Source organism: Lycium barbarum, chromosome 1, assembly GCF_019175385.1.
Source record: "Lycium barbarum isolate Lr01 chromosome 1, ASM1917538v2, whole genome shotgun sequence".
Taxonomy (NCBI): Eukaryota; Viridiplantae; Streptophyta; class Magnoliopsida; order Solanales; family Solanaceae; genus Lycium; species Lycium barbarum.
Genome location: NC_083337.1, coordinates 151,682,633 through 151,705,258, shown reverse-complemented (window position 1 = coordinate 151,705,258; position 22,626 = coordinate 151,682,633). Strand labels below are relative to the sequence as shown.

Here is a 22,626-nt window from a genome sequence, read left to right as displayed (position 1 = left end):
ATTAGTCTAAAGGGAAGGTATTAGGCATCCTTTAAGACCCATTAACAATGGTTAACCGACCGGACTTATAATTTGTTAGGCTTAAGTGTAAATATAGTATTTTAAATATTTTAAGAAAATATCTTGAAAGTATTGCTAAGGCCTTAAATAGTAATGTTATTCACAAAATAAGATTTGTAGAAAATAGGACGATTTGCCTATGAATAATAGCCTTTTAAACGATAATTTGACAAAAGTGATCTTTAAGTAAAAACGATATTATATGAATATGATGGTATAGAAATGCCTGGACTTATGTTCTTAAATATGATGAAAAAGGCCATGAATTTCTTTCTATTTTTTTATCGGCTAAAATATGTATAATTGGGTAAATCCTAAAAATGTTTATAAAATACAATTGGTTTCATATTTTGTGTGTTAGTGACATTTTGAAATTCCTAAGACGGTAATAATGAGAAATGATTCCTTTAACCCAAAAATATATAGGCATACTATTTGAAAATCAATTATTCAAATAAATATTATAGATACCATAAATAGTTTAGAAAATAGAAGTGAATGTGATTTGTGGAATCAACTACCCATTACTAAACTAAAACCCTTAATGTCACTAAAGTTTATCTAAATTAACAAACAAGAAAAAATGTTAGTCATACAATACACATTAAATGCATACAAAAATAAAAATAGAGGAGTAGGTATGATGTAAATGGGCTCAACCCATTTTCCAAAGAAAACTGATGTGGTCTGTTGCGGCTGTTCACTGTTGGGCTTCGGCCCAGATTTCTTTTTTTGTATTGCTGCGGACAGATCTGGATAGAGGGAGGAGTGATGTTTCGTAGGGCCTTGGCCCAACACCGAATGTGGGAGAAGACGACGAGTCACCCGGACTCATATGCGAGATGTCATGCAAAAAATAAAGATAAAAGAAAAGGATTAGTACCTGCTCGACCAATAAGATTAAACATGTAAAATATAAGTTCAAAACAAATCAGTAGATTATGTACATGTTTTATAAGGAAAGTATCATGACTTAAAAGCTTTGAACAAAGATCTAAATACTTCTACCCTATGAAAATATATAAATCGGTACAGTAACACATAGAAATATGATCCGAGACAGTAACATTTTCATTAAACCTTCATACATGTGATTAAAAGGATGAATAAAGTTAAATAACCTATCAAAGTAAATATTCTAAGTCATGACAACATTTATACTCATCCACATGATAAATGAAAGGAACAAAGAATAGGATTTCAAGAAAATTTCAGCATGACAGGTAGTAGAAGAAAAATAAATTAACTTAACTGAAGTAGAATCATAGTCATGCTTAAAACATTCATTATCCGAACACACAAAAAATAAAATCATCAACACGGATTTTTTCTAAATAAGCAAAGACGCTAGATACGGAGGGAGTAAATGAACTAAAATAGAGTCGAATTTACCTTTTGTGGGTGCAGTGAACAAAGGCTTTGAGGTCCTCTTCAGATCTACTCCTTTGTTATGAATAAATTTGAAACTTGACTCAAATGAATTCCGAAATCTCTGTCACAGCTAAAGTCTACTGAGATCCAGAGAGTAACTCTAGAAATTAAAGGTTCTTCCCCTTTTAAAATGTGCAGAGAATGTATTTGATATGCTAGTGTTTCAAGATGTCCCAAAAAAATCCCCCCCGCTAAAACATTTAATAAAAGTATTTCTAGATGTCAAAAATTAGGATTTTTGTTAAAGAGAGGAAGAGAAGAGAGAGTCGTTGAAATGTTAAAATTCTGTCCTGAAATTGGGGGGGGGGGGGGGGAGGGGGGAGACAGAGAGAGTAGAGAGAGCAGGGAGGACATAGGCGTGGGGGGACAAGAAGAAATGGAAGGGAGCATGAGTGAAAAGTAGTCAAAAAAGGAAGAAGAATGTGGAGCCTATTAAAGAAAAAGGGAAAAGAAATCAGGGGAGATGTGTGGCATGGTGAAATGAAGAAAGAGGAATGCTACAAAGTTTTCTTTCTTTTTTATTTTCTCTTTTTGTTTTTCTTTTGGGGTAGATAGCTATTATCAAGAATTTACCCCTTGTAAAATAATATTTTGATGAAATAAAATTTATAATACGTTGTTTTAAAATACGAGCTTCAAAATGAGTACAACATTGATATATTTCCGAGCAATTTCTTATGAAGTGAAAATTGTTGATTCTTCCTCCTCTATTTAATTATTCTTGGGTTTCTAATTTAATAACTAGTACAATATATACTATGTGAAGACAATTAATAATTAATATGTAGAAAATAAGGATTTAACAAAGTGTTGTCTTGCAATTAATTTAACGATTCTAAACCCGAAAAAAAATAAAACGATGACGAATATTTAAAAATTTGTGATAAAGTAATGCTCGTGATGTTGAAAATAAAGTAGTGAAAATAATAGTAGTGAAAATAAAGTATTTAGCTCGTCAATAAATTTAGATGCCCGAGTAAATTAAATAAAAGAGGGACAAAATTGGGTGTCAACAGATATACTGCAGGCTTTTATGATCTGTGAAAATATCAACATGCACTCCATACATATAATGACGCCATATCTTAAGTGCAAAAACTACAGCTGCCAACTCTAAGTCATGAGTCGGATAATTCTTTTCGTGAACCTTGAGCTAACGAGATGCATAAGCTACAACCTTACCATGCTGCATTAAGACACATCCGAGACCAACTCCTGAAGCATCACAATAAACCACGAACCCTTCAGTTTGAACCGATGCATCACAATAAGCATCACATACTTCAGTGTTGACTAATTCTTTAACTACCACTTATGACGGTTCGTAGTGTAAATTGTGTTGAGATATATAATATATTTGATAAACAGTGTTTTGGACCTTGGTTGCTATTATATAATGATATATTCATATGCATAATATTTTTGTGTCTGTTGTGTGTTTGTATTTTCTAACACTTGTTCCAGGGGTATTTGAAGTGGCGGGTCGAGGATCTTACTGGATTATATTTATGTATAACTCACTCCTTACCTGCATGTCCATGCAGATACTGTCGTTGAGAATGAGGCTGGTAATTGAAGACTTCGTGAGTGGCTTCTGTTGCCGAGGTTAGCCACCGCATTGTTCGTGGAGGCAACCATTTCAGTTTTATCTAGTTTATTTCTAGTTATTTCTTTTATTTTGGGTTTACATGCCCGACACTCAAACTCATGTAACTCTGTTAGATGCTCCATGGTCTTAGCGTGAGATGTGGGCTAGAGATTCTTTTTATCTTAGCGTTGGTTGGTTTTCATAAATCGATTATGAATTTGGTTGGCGACTATTTCGCATTTTTATCATTAATAACGTTGTTGGACCTGCACTTATTTTCTTGTAGTGCTTTTGTAAATGATTAAGAGTATGATATATGGTTCGCCTGGCGGGTGGTGTTTGCTAGGTGCCAATCACGTCTAGCGGGTATTTTGGGACGTGACACATATACACGAAATCTGGATAACTATTTTCTAAAAACTTCAATATAATCTGAATCATTGGATTTTGTCGCAAGACCTATAATAATGAAGCTCTCTATTGGTGGAATGTGCGAAAGCAATAATTTTCATTTTTGTTAATTTCAGAATCATAGGGATATTTGGGGAAGCTGAAATCAAGTGATACCGGAACAGATTTCCAAAGAAATATCCATTGTTTAGATAATAATTATGTTTTTACAACTTGTTTACTGTTATGCAACATAGATAGTATGCGGAGTAGAACCGGCTCCGGTAGATCACTGATTTGGTCTTTCGCCATGATATTTCTCTGTATTTCCCTGGAAGTACAAGTTTCAATTGACAAGTTATGAGTTATGGGGAGGGCAATATTTTGGGTTTGGGCTCAACCTCCATATGTGAAATTCTTTCACCCTTTTCGTGTGGATTTGCACTTTTTTTGCTATTATGTGTTGGTCTTTAATTTTTTCCCTTCAAATGGACTGTTCTTTAATTTGCCCTTTAAAATCGAAATTATGCCTATAGGGACATAAGTTACGCATCATAATATCCATAAATTATGTCAGCATCCTTAAAGATCTTATGTCCTCATAGGCATAAGTTCGATTTTGAAGGAAAAAAATTGAAGACCATTCCATTTGAAGGGAAAATTAAAGACCGGTCCATTTGAAGAGCAAACCGCGCAATTACAGGGTCATTCACACAAATGCTCCTATTTCGGGGTGGTCTTTTGTCACACCCCAACCTTGGGGGGTGTGGCCGGTACCCGGCACCGGAAGGGCCGAGCGAACCAACTGTGATATCTGAACTCTCTAACATGAATCATAGGCCGACAAGGCCACCGAATAACAATTGTAAGAAGTATATCATGACAACCTGCAAGCAGAAAAGGCCCAACAACACGTATATGCATAACTAGGGCCGACAAGGCCACAACCAAGAAAAACAACTAGTCAGAAGGCCGGCAAGGCCAAACACAATACCTGTACACTGACTGATAGTCTGTAAGCCTTTAAGAGCACTAATATGCATCAATTGGTCGATACAGTGACCCCGACGTAGCCATAGCCATATATATATATATATATATATATATACATGCATGCATCCTATTTGATGACTCTGACTAGCAACTCTGGAGAATGGAGTGCGAACATCCCTATTGAACTCTGGTATCCTACTGAGAAAGGTATACCAATCCGTCTACCGTACCTATGGGTATGATCACAGCGCACAAAATGCGTCAGTATGAAATATGTATCGAGTATGTAAGGCGGTAAGTGTAAACATAACATAAGCGATATAGATAACATGGGAAGAGATGTAGAGACAATCTGAAATTCTGAACGAGGCCACTGAGGGCGACCATAACCATGACAGGAATATAACTGTATGTTCGTAAAAATCGTTCCTCACGATGTAGGCTTATATCATATCATATCATATAATAATATATATCCCTCTGTGGGGTGAGCTCATTATCATATCATCATCTCTGCCCAACTGATCAGTGGCAATGCACAGTTACGTGCCTACCCGGCCGCCTACAACACGGCTCGGTAAAGAAAGAAACATGTCTAGGTGCACATATAAGTGCCTACCCGGCCGACTATAGCGCAACTCGGTAATGAAAATAAATACATATATATATATATATATATATATATATATATATATATATATATATATATATATATATATAAGTGTAATGCAAGAATGACCTCAGAAGAGATATCATAAGAAGAGTTGGAGTGACCTATCGTCATTACCCTCCGACTATCGTTATTGTCGCTACATTCTTTACCTTTCAATTCAAGAGACAACAACATGGAGAACATGTAAGATACCTGGTATGAGTTACACACGAAGTAGAGCTCAACTCATTCGGATGGTATATAATCAATCCAAGTTTAGTAGAAACATTCCAATTCGGTGGCCAAAAGAGATATGAAAGCATGAAAGGCGTTTGATGCAATCATATATGAAATAAAGTTAGTCAATCACAAGGAAGCGTATTCATCTCATATTTAGTGGAAACTTATATCGGTGGAAGGTTCGTCATCTTTAAGTGATGCACAAGAAAGATAAGAATGCGGGAATACCTTTAATACAAGCTATTTCAGAGAAGAGGTAAGCTTAACCATTTCGGGATACGGCCGGCTCAAGTTTTACGATAACGTTTCAATCAATAACCAAAAAAATATGGAAATATGGACAATACTTTAATAGAAGTCATGTATGAAGTAGAGATCTGCTCAAGTATAAGAACATGATCGACTTATGTTTTCACGGAATGAATGTATCAATGAAACGTTCGTCGAGTTCTAGTCATGCCACAAAAGAGAAGAGAAAGCCCTACATACCTCGTCGATGGAGTTATACATGTTTCCCGAGTCCTCGAATGCCTTACGAACGATTTCCTACATAATACAGACTATTTAAGATCAAAACCAAGGTCATAGCTTATAGAAATCTTCATTTAGACATTTAATCGAGCAACTCATGGGCATGAATTTATAGGCCCTTTTGTAGCATAATTTTTCCGTAAAACGCTGTCAAATTCTACTTTTCTAATTCTCCTCTTCAATATGATCCCATCCATATCACCACAACTCCAAACAACACAACAAAACCATATAAAACAGCCTAACAAATAAGCTAAGTTCATGAAAGTTTCATAAGAATATAGAAGAGCTTGTTCTATGGCGTTTTCACCAATTTCTATGATCAATTACTCGTAGAAGTTCAAAGAGATCAAAAGGAAGTTAAAATATACCTTAGATCATGAAAATCACTCCAAACCCCAAGTTACTTCAAAGCAAGGTTTTTCTCCAAAAGGTGAAATAGTGAAGAAATCACAATTTCGAAGTTGCCATGTTGTTCTTCATATTAAAGTTGATAGATTTGCTCTTGGTTGGGATTGAGATTGATGGAGGATTCATTGGAAAGAGTTTGAGGGTTTTCCAGGTTGGAGATGGTGAGAAAATGGAAGAAAAATTCGTGCAAGGGCCCTATATATATATTTGGGCAAATTTAAAGCCACCGACTTAGCACACTGTTCCCGCGGCAGTTTGCGTCCCTGGACGGAAATGAGAATATCTCTCTACTCTGATGTTGTATCTACGAACGGTAAAATGTGTTGGAAACTAGACTCGTAGACCTTCGATTTGATAGGTGGATCACCCCTTAAATCCAAGTAGGTTGAGAGAAAAGCTCTTCGGCATCTGACCCAAATTTCAGTGAAATTTACAAACTTAACTTGCGACGCCCTTTGTCGACTTTCGTATTACAACTCGTTTGACTTCCAACTTAACAAGAGACCATTATACGATTCAAATACTTCATATCATTACTTTCTTAGCATGTGAAGCATTCCTATTCTCACTCAAAAGTACAAGTTATCGTATTCCCAACTTGCCGACTTTTGACGAAACTCATGTTTTTTTTTATACATTCACCCTCCAAACCTTCCGCCACTTACTAATATTATTTATAGACTCTTGTAACCATTTATATAATAAGCTCAATCCCTTTTAACCTCAAGATAATTTCTTTTGGAACTTGCGTAGACTAACTCATGATGCGACTTTAACGTGTGAAAATCCGGGGTGTAACATCTTTAATTTTTGGCCTTCAACATTTTTGGCGCGGAATAATTTGAATTTTGCTTGGCATAGTTTACTTTTAACTTCTCCTCAAGTGTGAGATATGAATGTTTTCTGAATTTCATACGGGACTACTTACTTACGTAAAGTGCACTTTTAGCTTACCAAAAAAGTGGACTGAAGGAATTGATCTAAGCATAGCTTTCTCTCTCAAATACAAATGTCAAGAACGGTATGTATTACTCCCTCCGTCCCAAAAAGATTGACACTTTTCTCTTTTTAAGAGTCAAACGAGTTGTTCTTGACCGTGATGTTTTCATATGTTTTTTAAAATATTTTAAATTATTAATTATGGCGACTTATAGTACTTTTTACGTAGTTTCCAAATATGTAAATTTTATTTCGAAAAAATTAAAGGTTTTATGTTCAAACATATGATCAAAATTGAGAAGTTTGACTCTTTGAAAAGTGAAAAGTGTCAATTTTTTTGAGACAGAGGGAGTATAACATAAACACAAATGCCCCTATTTTGGGATGGTCTTTAATTTTTTCCCTTCATCATTTTTTGCGTGACATAATTTAGATTTCGCAAGATATAGTTTACATTTAACTTTGGCATATGTATCATAACATTCACACAAATTATGTCGGGCAAGATAACTTTCAACACTCAACATAATCTGAAAAGTACTATAAATTTATGCCGCATAACTTAATTCCTACAGAATTTATGTCGAGCGAGGTAAAAGTTTAGTTTCCTAAGATAAAAGTGATAAAATTATATCTTGCGAAGTAGGTCTAGATATTTTGACTAAATAAGTAGCAGGAACAAAAATTAAAGACTGTACAAATATGAGCGGCAAAAATTAAAGACGAGTGCGTTTGAAGGCCAATCCGCGCGCAAAAAAAAAAAATGAAATTCTTTCACCCTTTTTGTGTGCTTTCCACGGTTCCTCAAATCTAACCTTACTCTTAGGTTTGATAAATTTGGAGTTACAAGTTACAACAATGGTGCACTTACAGACTTAGCCCTGAGTATTCTTGGCGTGCGTATACTAAAAGACAAAATTAAAATTACATAAAAAAAGTCAAACTTCATATAGATTTTAATTTTATGAAATTTAAGACAAAATAAATTGTTGTGTATCAATAAAATCACTCAACTTAGCATTTTTCTCTTATAAAATCAGTCAACCAAATTTGTTAGTAAAAAATGTGACATGGCAAAATAAATTAATTTTCTATGCGTAAAAAATTTGTTACAAATAAGCACAAAATTTGTAAAAAATGATTCATAAGTTGATAGATATATTTGTTAAATGTAAGACTCCACTCAAAGTAACAATGTTATTTCGTCTTCTCAGTCATCTGATAGGAAATGCATGCTCGACGTGAAAAGATTGTTTGTACCATGTGAGAGAATTATATTAAAGAGTAGTTAAACTACAACTCATGTTCAGTTTTTCTTTTTATTGAACGAAAGTTTGATCAATAGATATTGTACTTTTAGAAATGTCTTCTAGTATTAACTTTGTTATTAGCTATGATTTGCTCATTTGATAAGATTATATTAGAACTGAGAAAGTGTTGATAGTTTTTACAGCCCGCGGGGTTTTCTTGTGTATGAGAAAAAATTCAAAAAATTCAAATTGCATTTCCAAATAAAACTAATACTTCAAATCAACCTGATTTTAAATCATATTCAAACGGGGCTTAGTTGATCATTTTGGTGACGGGAGCAAGTGTAGCCAAAATTTTAGGGACAAATAATTAGTTCTCCTTTTATATATTCAGAAACGGCTCATCTTGAAGAAACCGCTTCAATATATATCCCAACAGTTACAGTCCAAAACTTAGTCGCCTACTCAAACAATGTCAACCTTTCCATTAGATATTGTCTCTGAAATTCTCTGTCGACTACCCGTTAAATGTGTCTTACGTTGTAGGTGTGTATCAAAATGTTGGTTGACTCTTATTGATAGTCCTGAGTTTTCTAAATTGCATGTCAATTATTCACTGAAACTGAAAACAACCAATTCTAACCTTTTCTTGATCTTGAGAAAGGTTGATTATAATGGACATGGAAAGCATTGCTTTTACTCTCTACACTTTGATACTCTCAATTCCCGAGTTGTTACTCCTAAAGAATTGACCAACCCTTTGATGTCTTATGAATTTAATACCAAGATACTTGGTTCTTGCAATGGTTTGTTGTTGATATCAAATACTGTGCATGATATTGCTTTATGGAACCCGTCTACTGGAAAGCACAAGAAGTTACCCTTTCTTGGTATTGGTGAAAATCATGTTCATGTTAGTTTTGGTTTTGGATATGATGTTGTCAATAATGATTGTAAGGTTGTTAGAATTGTGCAGTTTTCGGGTTCTGAAAAAGGTTCTTTTCACTCTGATGTTAAGGTTTACAGTTTGAAATCAAGTTGTTGGAGAGGGGTTGATGAACAACTTCCTTATTTCCTCCAATATGTAGATCAACCAGGTACTTATCTAAATGGTTCATTGCATTGGTTTGCTAGTGCTAAGATGGAGATACCCGAAAATAATTTAGAACTACTGATTGTTGCTTTTGATCTTGGAACTGAAAAGTGGCGACTTGTTCCCCCTCCCCGTTATATGAGTTTCAATGTGAATTTGGTCTTATTGGGAGGTTCTCTTTGCGTATATAAAACCTACTTGGTAGATTCTTATGATGATTGGGGAAATGTGGATCTTGTTGTGGACCATGTGGACATATGGGAAATGAAGGAATATGGAGTTAAGGACTCATGGACTATGGTTGCATCACTTGAACAACCAGATAAGCAAATTGGATGTACTGTGGTCCCACTTGCATATTCGAAGAATGGAGAGGAAATTCTTGTGGAACTAGATAATAGGCGATTCGTGTGGACTAGTATTGCGGGGGACTCTATAAAGATCGTTGATATTGAAATTGGGGCTTTACGGGGCTTTCTACATTTCAATAGTTATGTTTATTTGGGAAGCCTCGCTCACCTCAGTTCCAATGATGACACAAGTGATCGGTATAATCAAGATAAAGGAGGAAAGAAGAAAGCCCTAAAGAAGAGGTCCGTCATTCCGTTAACTTGTAGCCTTCTTTCTTTTAGCGTTTAGCATAGTTTTCACGTATTTATACATCTTTTACAAGTAGAGCTGTTAGGACCACTTGTTTCAATAACAGGGCATTATTGTTAACATTTAGTTGAAGTAGCACAGAGTTCATATGTGGAGATTGTATACTTTTGTTTTCCTTTTTCTTCCCTCCTCCCTCACAATGAGGGAGATTGCTTATACAACTTATGTATTGTATTTGTTTCCTTTCTTTGCTAAGTTTTATATTTTATCCTTGACTTGATAGAGGAGATGATTTCCTTTCAAAGGGGTTCAAGTTGAAGCTTTGAGCAATGAATGAGCTGAAGATTTGGAGGGTCAAGGTACCTTATATTCCCCTCTATAAAGTAGAATTTAATGGTGGCATTGACTTTCTTGATACTTATACAAACCAGCATTTGCTTCGTGGTATTACTTAAACAAACCAGCATTCGGTTCCTGGCATATTACTTGTGAAATTGTTTTGATGTCTTTCTGCTGGTCTTGATGATGGTGTAAGTTACCTTTTGCTCCGTAAGTATGCAGCTTAGTCTTAAACTTATGATTGACATGTGTAAAAGAAACTTGTTTAGGCAAGGATGGCTGGATGGGTAGCAAAAATATCTGACCATAGTAGGAAGTAATGAAGTTAGGCAGTTCAAATGCAATAGTCCTACCATATACTTTTCTTTGCTTAATCGAAAAAACTGAAAGTGGCTGTTATTGCTTCCCCCACTGAAGTGTATTCATTAAATATGTTTACCCCGGATTCGGTAATCAATTGAATTTGTGTGTGAGTATAGGATATGTGCTTGAGTCCCAATGTTTATTACAAACCGTGGATGAGAATGCTTATTGATAAGCGAGCAAGGAGCGCAAGTGACGGATGACTCCGCGTATGGCCAATTGATTGAAGAAATATGATACAGATGACAAACTTACAATGGAAAATATCAATATTGAGATTGCAAGAACTGTATATATATAGGTATTGTGTTACAAGTGTTCTTTTGAATAAAGATGAACCAACCCCCAAAGGGAGGAGGGAATGCCCTATTTATAGTGATGAACCCATGGGCCTTCCTCAATATGAATTAATAAAATAATAATAAAGGGACAGCCCCTGAATGAATGTGATGGGATCTGACTGACGGCGCCGTCTGACACACGCATAGTTGATAGCCGACCATGATGTGACACCACTGCTGCGCCCCAGTAACGGTCATAACGGACCAACGGACTCACGGGTACCGGACCTCCGGCGGTAAACCCCCCCCCCCCCCCCGGAAAGAGATCCGAACCTTCGGTAGCTTAAAAACCGGGACCGATGATGCTTCCGCTCGGCTTTGATCCGAATGCTTATCCGGAAACCAGATGCCTATACACGAACTTTCCCTCCTTTTCCTCCTCCGAGCCACGGCTACCCCGGATTGGCCCTCATCCGGTTTTCACCGTATACAGATAGCCCCACGCTTCCCGGACCAACGATCTATCGGAGTGATGGGAAGTGAATGAATCGTACATCCGGCCACCCGGACGGCCAATTCTTATCACTTTATTTTGGCGGGAACGGCTGCGTTTCGTCTTCCTTTTTGTCGCCCACGTGTCCAATTCTGGTTTGTTCGTTCCTGTCAACCGCCTTTTACACGTCGTCTCGCATTAATGTCGCAACACGTGGCGATCCTCGATTGGCCGCCCTCGATAACCGTTCCTCCCTTACGCCTATATAAAGCCCCTCCTTTCCTCATTTTTCACTTTTCTGGTTTGCTCTCCCTTTTCTTCTTCCTTCTGTGCGTCAAAAACCATCCTTTCCGTTCACAAATTCGTTGCCAAACCTTCTCTTACCAATACAAAAAAAAAAAAAAAGGAAAGGGAATTAGCTTTGTCACTACTCTCGTCAATTGCTTCTTTGCTTCTTCAAATCGTCACTTCCTTCGTTTCCTTTACGCCATTCCCTACTTTTCTCCTTTTCTTTCAATCATGTCTGAAACCACTTCTACAGACGTTCCTTCAATCTCGTCCCCGAGGGCCGAGGCCGTATCCCCGGTCAAACAAAAGGGTAATCCCGAAACTGCGGCCTCGGATATTATACCGGCAAAATTTAACTTCAACAAAGACCTGGAGGTAGAAAAACCCTCCGTCGTTTCAGACCGGGGATACGACGTGAGGCGATATCCTTCCTCTATAACCGAGGACAGGCTCGACACAGTCCGGACAGACTGCGGGTGGGACACACGCCCGGTAAGGGTTTTCGCACCCGGGCCAGATGAATCCATAACCGACCACCGGGAGGGGTTTTTGTACGTGTACACTTACCCCTTCACCCTTAAGCTCGACCCCCCGGTTGATCCGGTCATACTGGATATGTGCCGGACTTATGGCGTAACTTTGGCTCAGATCGGCCCAACTGTTTGGAGGGTAGTTGCCTGCCTCCGGTTGCTGGCCATCAGGGCTGAGAAGGAATTCTCATTGGGCCACCTAATACGTTTGTATTCCCCGAGGATATTCCGGGGTGGTGTCATAAGATTAGCCAAGCGCAGCCGGAACCCGTTCTTCTCGAAGATGGACGAAGACCGGGACAGGGGGTGGTTGGAACGCTACGTCCAGGTAAAATCCGAGGACATAATCCCGGCCTCCTATCAACCTTTTCCGGAGAAATGGAACGACAAACGTAAGTTCGATCCTTTGAGTAATCGTCATCATATGTTTAGTTGCTTACGGTATTGTTTTCTCACCACTCTTTCACTACTTTACAGCAAATGGATTTGTTCCCCCGGTTATTCGAGATCTGACTGAGTGGGTCACGGCGCTCCTCAACCAGCTTCCCTATGAGGACCGGACTTGGGCCCACTTATCACGCGGTCGATGGATCGCTCAAAATCATGGTAATATTTGGCTTCCCTTTGATCTCGTTGCCTCTTTAGCCATTCGAGGCCGTCAATTTCCTTAACCTGCCTATGCTTTTGTCATTCAGGCTTGCCGAAGGGTTCGGTGGCATCTAGATCGGAGTCGGGGGCTGCTTCCCCTGCACCGGCGTCTGCGTTCGACATGGCGGGTTCCGCTCGCGTTCTCGCCGAAGCCGCCAAAAGGAAACGACCCCCCGAAAAGGGCCAACCGTCCAAACGAAAAAAAGCAAGGAGTGTTGCCCGGCCACCGAGGGAGGAGGTGGAGTCCGACATCATTGTTCGGAGGGTAGACCCGGCACCGTTAGCGGCCCCAGTACCCGAGTACCCGAGGAGACTGCCTCTGAACCGCCCTTGCCTTCTATGAATGAAGGTATCTTAATTCCCGCTCTTCTTTCAAGCGCGGAAGAAATCCTTTCCCCGGCCCCTCTTCGGTCGGTTGACTTCGTCGACATTTCAGGTGAAACTTCTTCGGAAGATACTCCCCTGCAAAGGAGAAAAGGAGCCGGGGAAACGGCTGTTGCTGCAACCGATCAAGGGACCGTTCCAGTTCCGGAGACCGAAGCCCCCACTCAGGCTCGTCCATCGCCTGGCCACGAACCGGTTTCTACTTCCGAGCCCCCGGCCCTCGCTAGGAATATTGAGTCTATACCGAGTTCGTCCACCCCTGCCCCGAGGGTTGCAGACTTCGAAGATATGTTTTCAGCCACTCCTCCGGCTACCGGTGAAGCTGCGGGTTTTGGCCATCTTCCAATTCCTCGGGTCACGAGGTCGGCCAACCGACAGTCAGAATCTGGCTCTAGGGATAACCTGGTGAACATCTTCCCAGCCCCGAGCGTTGAGCCGAGAAGGACCAGATCGGCCGTAGTCACCGTCCCCGAGGATTGTGGCTTTCTATCACGTCCGGTAGGAGAGGCAAGTTATTTGCGTCCTCTTGTTTCCGACTCGGATAAGCGCAAAATGACCGGGGTCACTTGGCAATGCCTCATGAACGAAGGCATGCACGCGGGCAACCGGGTAGAACTTACAGCCATCTTTGCATATCAATCAGATTTTGCGCTCATTTTGGTTTTGATTCCTTATGTTTGCTTTCCTTGCAGAGTGTAGTACTGGTGAACGAAGCCTTCATCCGTGCCCAACACGAGATGGATGATCTCCGAGGCCAACTAGACGCCCAGGGCCGAGAAACGGAGAAATACAAGCACCTCCTCCGAGAGAAAGAGGAAGAGTTGAGCCAGGCCTCCGTTCTCGCCAACCATCGTCCCGAACTCGATGCGGCTAAGGACGAAAGTTGTCGTTTAAAAAATGAGTTGGCCGCCATGACTGATTATAACCGAAGCCTCGAGGCTGATAAGATTTGCCTCAGCCGAGACAAAGCTCAGTTTTCGTCAAGGCTGGACGAGTTGGAGACCACTGTCTCTCAACTCCGAGGGGAACTTGACTTGGTGAAAGCCGATGCGACTATCTTGGCCGAGAGGAATCGGCAACTGGAATCTGATACCGCCCTGTACGAAAAACGCATGAAAGTTTTCGAAGAGAAGGCCGAGGAGCGGTCTCGGATGAGTGAGGGCTTAAAAGCCAAGCTGGAGGAGGCGGTGAGTGCTAACGACGTTCTTAAGGCCGAGCTAGAAGCTGCTGTCCACATGAGGACTATCACTGTGGCAGGCCGAGCTGAGCTAGAGGCTAAGTTGGCTAAGGTTGAGGCCGACTCGGAAGAAGCCTGGAAAGGCGTGGAGACGGCCGAGGCCCATACTGCCATTGTTGCCGAGTATGAGAAGTGGAAGTCTCGGCGGCTCACCCTTGAAGAGGCCGATCGCGGATTATCCGATCTTCCGGCCCTGATTACCCAGGCCAAGGAGATGGAGGAGGAGGCCAACCGTGCCCTTGGGTCCGACTCGGATGACTCCGAACGAACCGAGTCCGATTATTCTGACTCTAGCCGTGCTGAGTAGCATAGGATCTTTTTTATTTTTGATGTAAATGTACTCTTTATAAAGGTATCCTTTGCGTATACGAAAGTTACACTTCTCTTGTGTCTTCGTTTGATTGCTTGTTTTTATTCTGCCTTGAACTATTGGTCTGAATTTTGGACAAGATGATCCGTGGTCGTTGATTAATTCTGCCCGTGGGACTTATCTTTAAGGCCGATTTGAGATGACCTCACTTCGCCCAGTTTTTTGGGCGTACAACTTGAGCACTGCCAAAATATTGGTTATTGTAATGACTTTTGTATTACAAGTGTTCGTACATATAGGAGAATTTTCATTCCTTGTATCTTTGCCATAGCAAACACTAAATGGGACACGATTCATTGCGATCGTTTGGCCCTTACATCGAAGTCGGAGGCCGGTGGCCGGCCTATGCTTTTGCCGTGGCAAATGTTGAATGGGACACGATTCATTATGATCGTTTGGTCCTTACATCGAAGTCGGAGGCCGGTGGCCGGCCTATGCTTTTGCCGTGGCAAATGTTGAATGGGACACAATTCATTATGATCGTTTGGTCCTTACATCGAAGGCGGTGGCCGGTGGCCGGCCTATGCTTTTGCCGTGGCAAATATTGAATGGGACACGATTCATTATGATCGTTTGGTCCTTACATCGAAGGCGGTGGCCGGTGGCCGGCCTATGCTTTTGCCGTGGCAAATGCTGAATTTCTTCCCTTGTTTCTCTTTATCGTGCCATGCCTCGATGTGGGTACTGTGGCCCCTTAACACTGATTCGAGCTTCGAGGTCGGGTGAGTGTTACCAAGCCCTCACTCGGAAGATGCAACCTCGGGTGTCCGAGTTCTGGCCCTTGGCCTTTATTGCGTAGCACGTTGTACTCGTTGCCTCATTAAAAACCTCGGCGGAAAACCCATTTTGGGACAAAACCGCACTTAAGGAAAAGAGTGCAACACGTGCTTTCAGTCCTAAGTTTCTATTTTTGTGTCGTGTTCGATTTCCTGCAAAAAGACAATACGGTTAACAGAAGGTATATGAGAGGATCATACCTTAGCAGTAATATCTTTTCAGACGGGCTATGTTCCATTTGTTGCGTAGGCATTGTCCATCCATGGACTCCAGCTGGTACGATCCTTTGCCTGTTACACCGGTCACCTTGTACGGCCCTTCCCAGTTTGGTCCTAGCTTTCCCTCGTTTGGGTTTTTTGTATGCAAAGTGACTTTTCGAAGTACCAAGTCCCCAACCCGGAAATGCCGAAAGTTGGCTCTCCGATTGTAGTACCTTTCCATCCTCTGCTTTTGAGCCGCAATTCGGACCAATGTTCTTTCGCGCATCTCATCTGCCAGGTCGAGCCTTACGACCATGGCCTCCCCGTTTAACTCCTCGGTTGCATACCTGAAACGGAGAGTCGGCTCGCCAACCTCGACGGGGATAAGGGCTTCGGTCCCGTATACCAACGAGAAAGGGGTCTCGCCCGTGCTGGACTTGGCCGTGGTTCGGTAAGCCTATAATACCTCGGGCAACACTTCTCTCCAACGGTGCTTCGATGCTTCCAGCCGCTTTCTTAGACTTTGGATTATTGTCTTGTTAGTGGATTCCGTCTGTCCGTTTTCACACGGGTGATATGGGGTCGACACAATCTTCTTGATCTTCAACCCCTCGAGGAAACTGTTGACCTTACTACCCATGAACTGAGAACCGTTATCACAAGTTATTTCGGCTGGAATGCCGAAACGGCAGACGATGTGGTCCCAAACGAAGTCGATAACCTTCTTTTCTCTGATTTTTTTCAAAGGCCTGCGCTTCGACCCATTTAGAAAAGTAGTCAGTCATAAATAAAATAAAGCGTGCCTTACCTGGTGCCCGGGGTAACGGACCCACGATGTCCATTCCCCATTTCATGAACGGCCATGGTGAGACCACTGAATGCAACGACTCCCCGGGCCGGTGAACCATCGGGGCATGCCTCTGACACCCGTCACATTTTTGGACGAAGTTTCTCGTGTCTTCATCCATCTGATTCCAGTAATACCCGGCCCTGATCAGCTTCCGGACCAGAGCTTCCGCACCAGAGTGATTGCCACAGGTCCCTTCATGTACTTCCCTCATCACATACTCCGTTTCCCCAGGGCCCAAACATTTAGCCAAGGGTCCGTGGAAAGAGCGTCGGTATAATTGTTCGTCCACTAAGCAAAATCGGGCTGCCTTTGTTCGTAACGAACGCGACTCCTTCGGGTCGTTTGGAAGCTTATCATCACGCAAGTAGTCAATGTATTTGTTGCGCCAATCCCAAGTCATACCTGTCGAGTATATTTCAGCGTGTCCGCTTTCTATGGCCGTTCTTGTCAGTAGCACCGTTTCTCCGGAGTTGATTTCGACCCCTTCGACCGCAGATCCCAAATTTGCCAATGCATCGGCCTCACAGTTCTGTTCTCTCGGTATATGCTGCAGGGTCCATTTTTTAAATCGGTGAAGTATCACTCTGGTTTTCTCGAGATACCTCTGCATCCGTTCATCCTTGACTTCAAACGTGCCATTCACCTGGTTTGCGACCAAACGCGAGTCGCACTTTGCCTCGATAGTTTCTGCCCCCATACTCCGGGCCAATTCTAATCCTGCAATCATAGCCTCATACTCGGCTTCATTGTTAGTTAGCTTGATAGTTTTGATGGAATGTCGAATGACATCACCGGCCGGGGCCCTAAGGACAATACCAAGCCCGGAACCTCTAAGGTTCGAAGCCCCGTCCGTATACAGAGACCAAATGCCCGTGGCCTTTCCCGAGGTCAGCAGGAACTCTTTTTCGACCTCGGGGACCATGGCTGGGGCGAAGTCTGCTATGAAATCGGCTAAGATTTGGGATTTGATGGCCGTTCAGGGTCTGTATTCGAGGTCGTAGCCGCTGACCTCTACAGCCCACTTCGTTAGCCTACCCGACAACTCGGGTTTATGCATGATGTTTTTCAAAGGATAAGTAGTTACTACACATATGGGATGGCTTTGAAAGTAAGGCTTAAGCTTTCTGGAGGCGCTTACTAGTGCCAATGCCAACTTTTCCAGATGGGGGTAACGGGTCTCCGCATCCCCCAATGTTCTACTCACGTAATAGATAGGGAATTGCGTACCTGATTCTTCTCGGACCAAAATGCCGCTTACCGCAACTTTGGAGACCGCTAGGTACAGAAATAGTGTCTCACCTGCCTTCGGCGTGTGCAGTAGAGGGGGGTTAGACAAGTACTTCTTCAGATCCTGCAGAGCTTCTTGGCACTCCGGTGTCCAGATAAAATCATTCTTCTTTCTGACCAAGGAGAAGAACCGGTGACTCCTGTCCGAGGACCTCGATATGAAGCGACTTAGTGCTGCGATTCTCCCGGTGAGTTTCTGAACCCCCTTTATGCTGTTCACTACCTCGATATCTTCGATGGCTTTGATCTTGTCCGGGTTGATTTCGATCCCTCGGTTTGACACCATGAAACCTAGGAATCTGCCAGATCTTACACCGAATGCACACTTCTCCGGGTTAAGCTTCATGTTGTATTTGCGAAGCACATTGAAGGTTTCCTGCAAATGCTTTAAATGGTCCTCTGTTTCCAGGGACTTAACAACCATATCGTCAACGTAAACCTCCATTGTTTTCCCTATCTGTTCTTCGAACATTTCATTAACTAGGCGTTGGTAAGTTGCACCGTCATTTTTTAGTCCGAAAGGCATGACGTTATAACAGTAGGTCCCGTACCGGGTGATGAAGGATATTTTCTCTTGATTCTCCGGGTACATCCGGATCTGGTTATACCCGGAGTAAGCGTCGAGAAAACTCAACATCTCATGCCCGGCCGTCGCATCGGTCATTCTGTCGATATGAGGCAACGGAAACGAGTCCTTCGGGCATGCCTTGTTTAAATCTTTGAAGTCGACACACATTCGAAGTTTGTTACCTTTTTTGGGTACTACCACAACGTTGGCCAGCCAGTCCGGGTACTTTACCTCTCGGATGGATCCTATCTTCAAAAGTTTTGTTACCTCGTCCTTCACAAATGCGTGTTTAGCCTCCGCCATGGGTCTCCTTTTCTGTTTCACCGGAGTAAACTTCCCATCCAGGCTGAGCTTGTGAGTTGCTATTTCTGGTGATATACCTGTCATATCTATATGCGACCATGCAAAGCAATCGGCGTTAGCACGAAGAAATTCAATTAATCGACGCCTGAGCTCCGGGGTGAGCCCCGTGCCCAGGTATACCTTTCTGTCCGGGAGATATTCGAACAGGATGATCTGCTCCAATTCCTTCACAGTTGACTGAGTTGCATCCGAGTCATCTGGCATGACGAACGATCTGGGTACCTCGTAATCTTCCTCCTTATGTACCGGGTTCAACCCGGCGCACTTTGATTGCTATTTGGGAATCTCTCCTCCGGTTGCACTTTTCCATTCCGGCCCCTCGGGCCGAGGTGCCGCTTCTTCTACTGCAAACATTTCCCTTGCAGCGGGCTGCTCGCCCCGGACGGTTTTCACTCCTTCCGGCGTGGGGAATTTCAATAGCTGATGTAGTGTTGAGGGCACCGCCCTCATGCTATGTATCCAAGGTCTGCCCAATAATGCATTATATTTCATGTCCCCCTCGATCACATAGAACATCGTTTGCTGAATGGTGCCACCCACATTTACAGGCAATGAGATTTCCCCCTTTGTGGTTTCGCTCGCCATATTGAACCCGCTTAGCACCCGGGCCACTGGTGCGATCTGGCAGAGCAGTCCTAGCTGTTCAACCACCCTCCATCGGATGATGTTGGCCGAGCTACCTGGGTCAATCAGAATACGTTTAACCTTAGTTTTAAAGACTAGTATAGAGATTACCAATGCGTCATTGTGGGGTTGAACGATGTCCTCTGCGTCTTCGTCATTAAAGAAGATGGATCCCTCGGCCGAATGGCCTCGGGTGCGCTTTTCACGAACAATAGAGATCTTCGTCCGTTTCATTACCGGCCCTCGAGGGGCGTCTGTCCCGCCCACTATCATGTTGATCGTATGCTGGGGTTCGACAGGCTCGGACCTTTGAAAAGATTCCCTTTCCTTATAGTGATTTTTGGCCCGGTCGCTCAGCAGATCTCGGAGTTGACCATTTTTCAATAACTGGGCTACCTTGTCTCTCAATTGACGGCAATCTTCGGTTCGATGCCCGTGGGTCCCGTGATACTCGCACACTACACCCGGATCTCGCTGACCCGGATCCGACCTCAATGGTTTAGGCCACCTTACATCGGGGACACGTCCAATAGCCGAGACAAGTCCTGAAGTACTAACGTTGAAGTTGTATTCTGAAATTTTTGGAGGAACTTTATTGCCGGCGGAACTTCCGGCATCGCTCCTAAACGAGAGTCCCCGACTGTTCGATGGCCGCTCCACTCGTTTGCTGCCCCGTCCTGAGAAATGGCTCGGGCTCTCTATTGCCTTTTCCGACCTGAAACTTTGCTTATCCGGATAGGGATATGGCTGAAACCTTTCTTTCGATGATTCAGACTTGGCCTCGTATCCCTTCCTTGGCGGCTCGAAACCTCTACTTATTTTGGTCCTTACCGGAGAGAACTCGAATTGATCATCCTCCACCCGAATCTTTGACTCATACCGATTGTGGACGTCGGCCCATGTTACGGCCTCGTATTCCAGCAAGCTCTCTTTCAATTTTGCCGAGGCCACCGAACTTAGCATGTTGAGGCCCTTTGTGAAGGCCTGTGCGGCCCACTCTTCCGGCACCGGGGGTAGCTCCATTCGTTCCCTCTGGAACCGGGTGACGAATTCCCGTAATAACTCGCCGTCCCTTTGGGTTATCCGGAAAATGTCAGCCTTACGGGTCTGCACCTTTATTGCACCGGCGTGGGCTTTCACAAAGGCATCGGCGAGCATCTCAAAAGAAGTGATCGAATGCTCGGGCAGATGGTCGTACCACGTCAACGCCCCCTTTGACAGAGTCTCCCCGAATTTCTTCAACAGTACTGACTCTATCTCATCCTCTTCCATATCATTGCCCTTTATAGCACAGGCGTACGCGGTCACGTGCTCATGTGGGTCCGTGGTGCCATCGTATTTCTGAATGTCCGGCATCTTGAATCTCTTCGGGATTAACTTGGGTGCTGCACTCGGAGGAAAAGGCCTTTGAATATATTTTTTCGAGTTAGACCCTTTTAGCAAAGGTGGAGCCCCCGGTATCTGATCTACCCGAGAATTGTAAGTCTCTACCCTTTTTTCGGTAGAGTCTACTCGCTTCGCCAAGGTTTCAAGCATCTTCAGTACCTCGGTGGAAGAACCGGCTCCGGAATCATTGCTCTCGACTATCCACGGCCCGTTTCTCTCGATTTCTACTGTTCCCTTGGCCTTTTCCGGTCCAGCCTCCCCTTGTCCGCTCTGCAACCGGGCAATCGCCATTCCTTGCTCGGCGATTGCCACTCTTTGTTCCTGCAACATTTCGAAAATCAAACGCAAATTAATGCCGTCGTTCGCTTCCTCCGGCTCTCTCTGGCTTTGGGTCCGAGACAATGTGACGGAGTTACGAGTTCTTAGAGGATCAGTGGCCGGTAGGGCGGCATTAATTTGATCCACCGTGTTTTGTCGGTTGAGGCCCTCCCTCGAGTCGACGCGGTTCGGGTCAGCGGGGTTCGGTAGTCCCCGTAATTCGCTTTCCTCGTTTTCTGCCACAATCTCGGTATTATTGACATGGCCAGATTGCTCAACATCAGCCATTAGTCCGTTTTTGACGAGACAAACGGGGTGGGAGTGTTACGGTTTGGAGGTGAGAACGACAAGAATCAGGACCAAGAACTATTATCCCTGCCCCACGGTGGGCGCCAAACTGTTTACCCCGGATTCGATAATCAATTGAATTTGTGTGTGAGTATAGGATATGTGCTTGAGTCCCAATGATTATTACAAACCGTGGATGAGAATGCTTATTGATAAGCGAGCAAGGAGCGCAAGTGACGGATGACTCCGCGTATGGCCAATTTATTGAAGAAATATGATACAGATGACAAACTTACAATGGAAAATATCAATATTGAGATTGCAAGAACTGTATATATATAGGTATTGTGTTACAAGTGTTCTTTTGAATAAAGATGAACCAACCCCCAAAGGGAGGAGGGAATGCCCTATTTATAGTGATGAACCCATGGGCCTTCCTCAATATGAATTAATAAAATAATAATAAAGGGACAGCCCCTGAATGGATGTGATGGGATCTGACTGACGGCGCCGTCTGACACACGCATAGTTGATAGCCGACCATGATGTGACACCACTGCTGCGCCCCAGTAACGGTCATAACGGACCAACGGACTCACGGGTACCGGACCTCCGGCGGTAAACCCCCCCGGAAAGAGATCCGAACCTTCGGTAGCTTAAAAACCGGGACCGATGATGCTTCCGCTCGGCTTTGATCCGAATGCTTATCCGGAAACCAGATGCCTATACACGAACTTTCCCTCCTTTTCCTCCTCCGAGCCACGGCTACCCCGGATTGGCCCTCATCCGGTTTTCACCGTATACAAAATACCTCAGTTTTGTTACTTTCTTTGTCTTTGTTTGTTCTCTTCAAT

General features: G+C 42.9%; 1 protein-coding gene across 1 annotated transcript in view; it reads left to right on the top strand.

The window, feature by feature from the left end:
• Positions 1 to 3,546: 3,546 nt before the first annotated feature.
• The window catches only part of LOC132616483 (F-box protein CPR1-like), a 21,037-nt gene continuing 1,957 nt past the window's right edge, over positions 3,547 to 22,626 (top strand). Inside the window, exons 1-4 of the mRNA XM_060330906.1 lie at positions 3,547 to 3,569; positions 4,670 to 4,698; positions 8,977 to 10,171; positions 10,462 to 10,537. Coding sequence (XP_060186889.1) covers positions 3,547 to 3,569; positions 4,670 to 4,698; positions 8,977 to 10,171; positions 10,462 to 10,504 — 1,290 coding nt within the window. The 3' untranslated portion in view covers positions 10,505 to 10,537. The remainder of the gene's footprint in view (positions 3,570 to 4,669; positions 4,699 to 8,976; positions 10,172 to 10,461; positions 10,538 to 22,626) is intronic.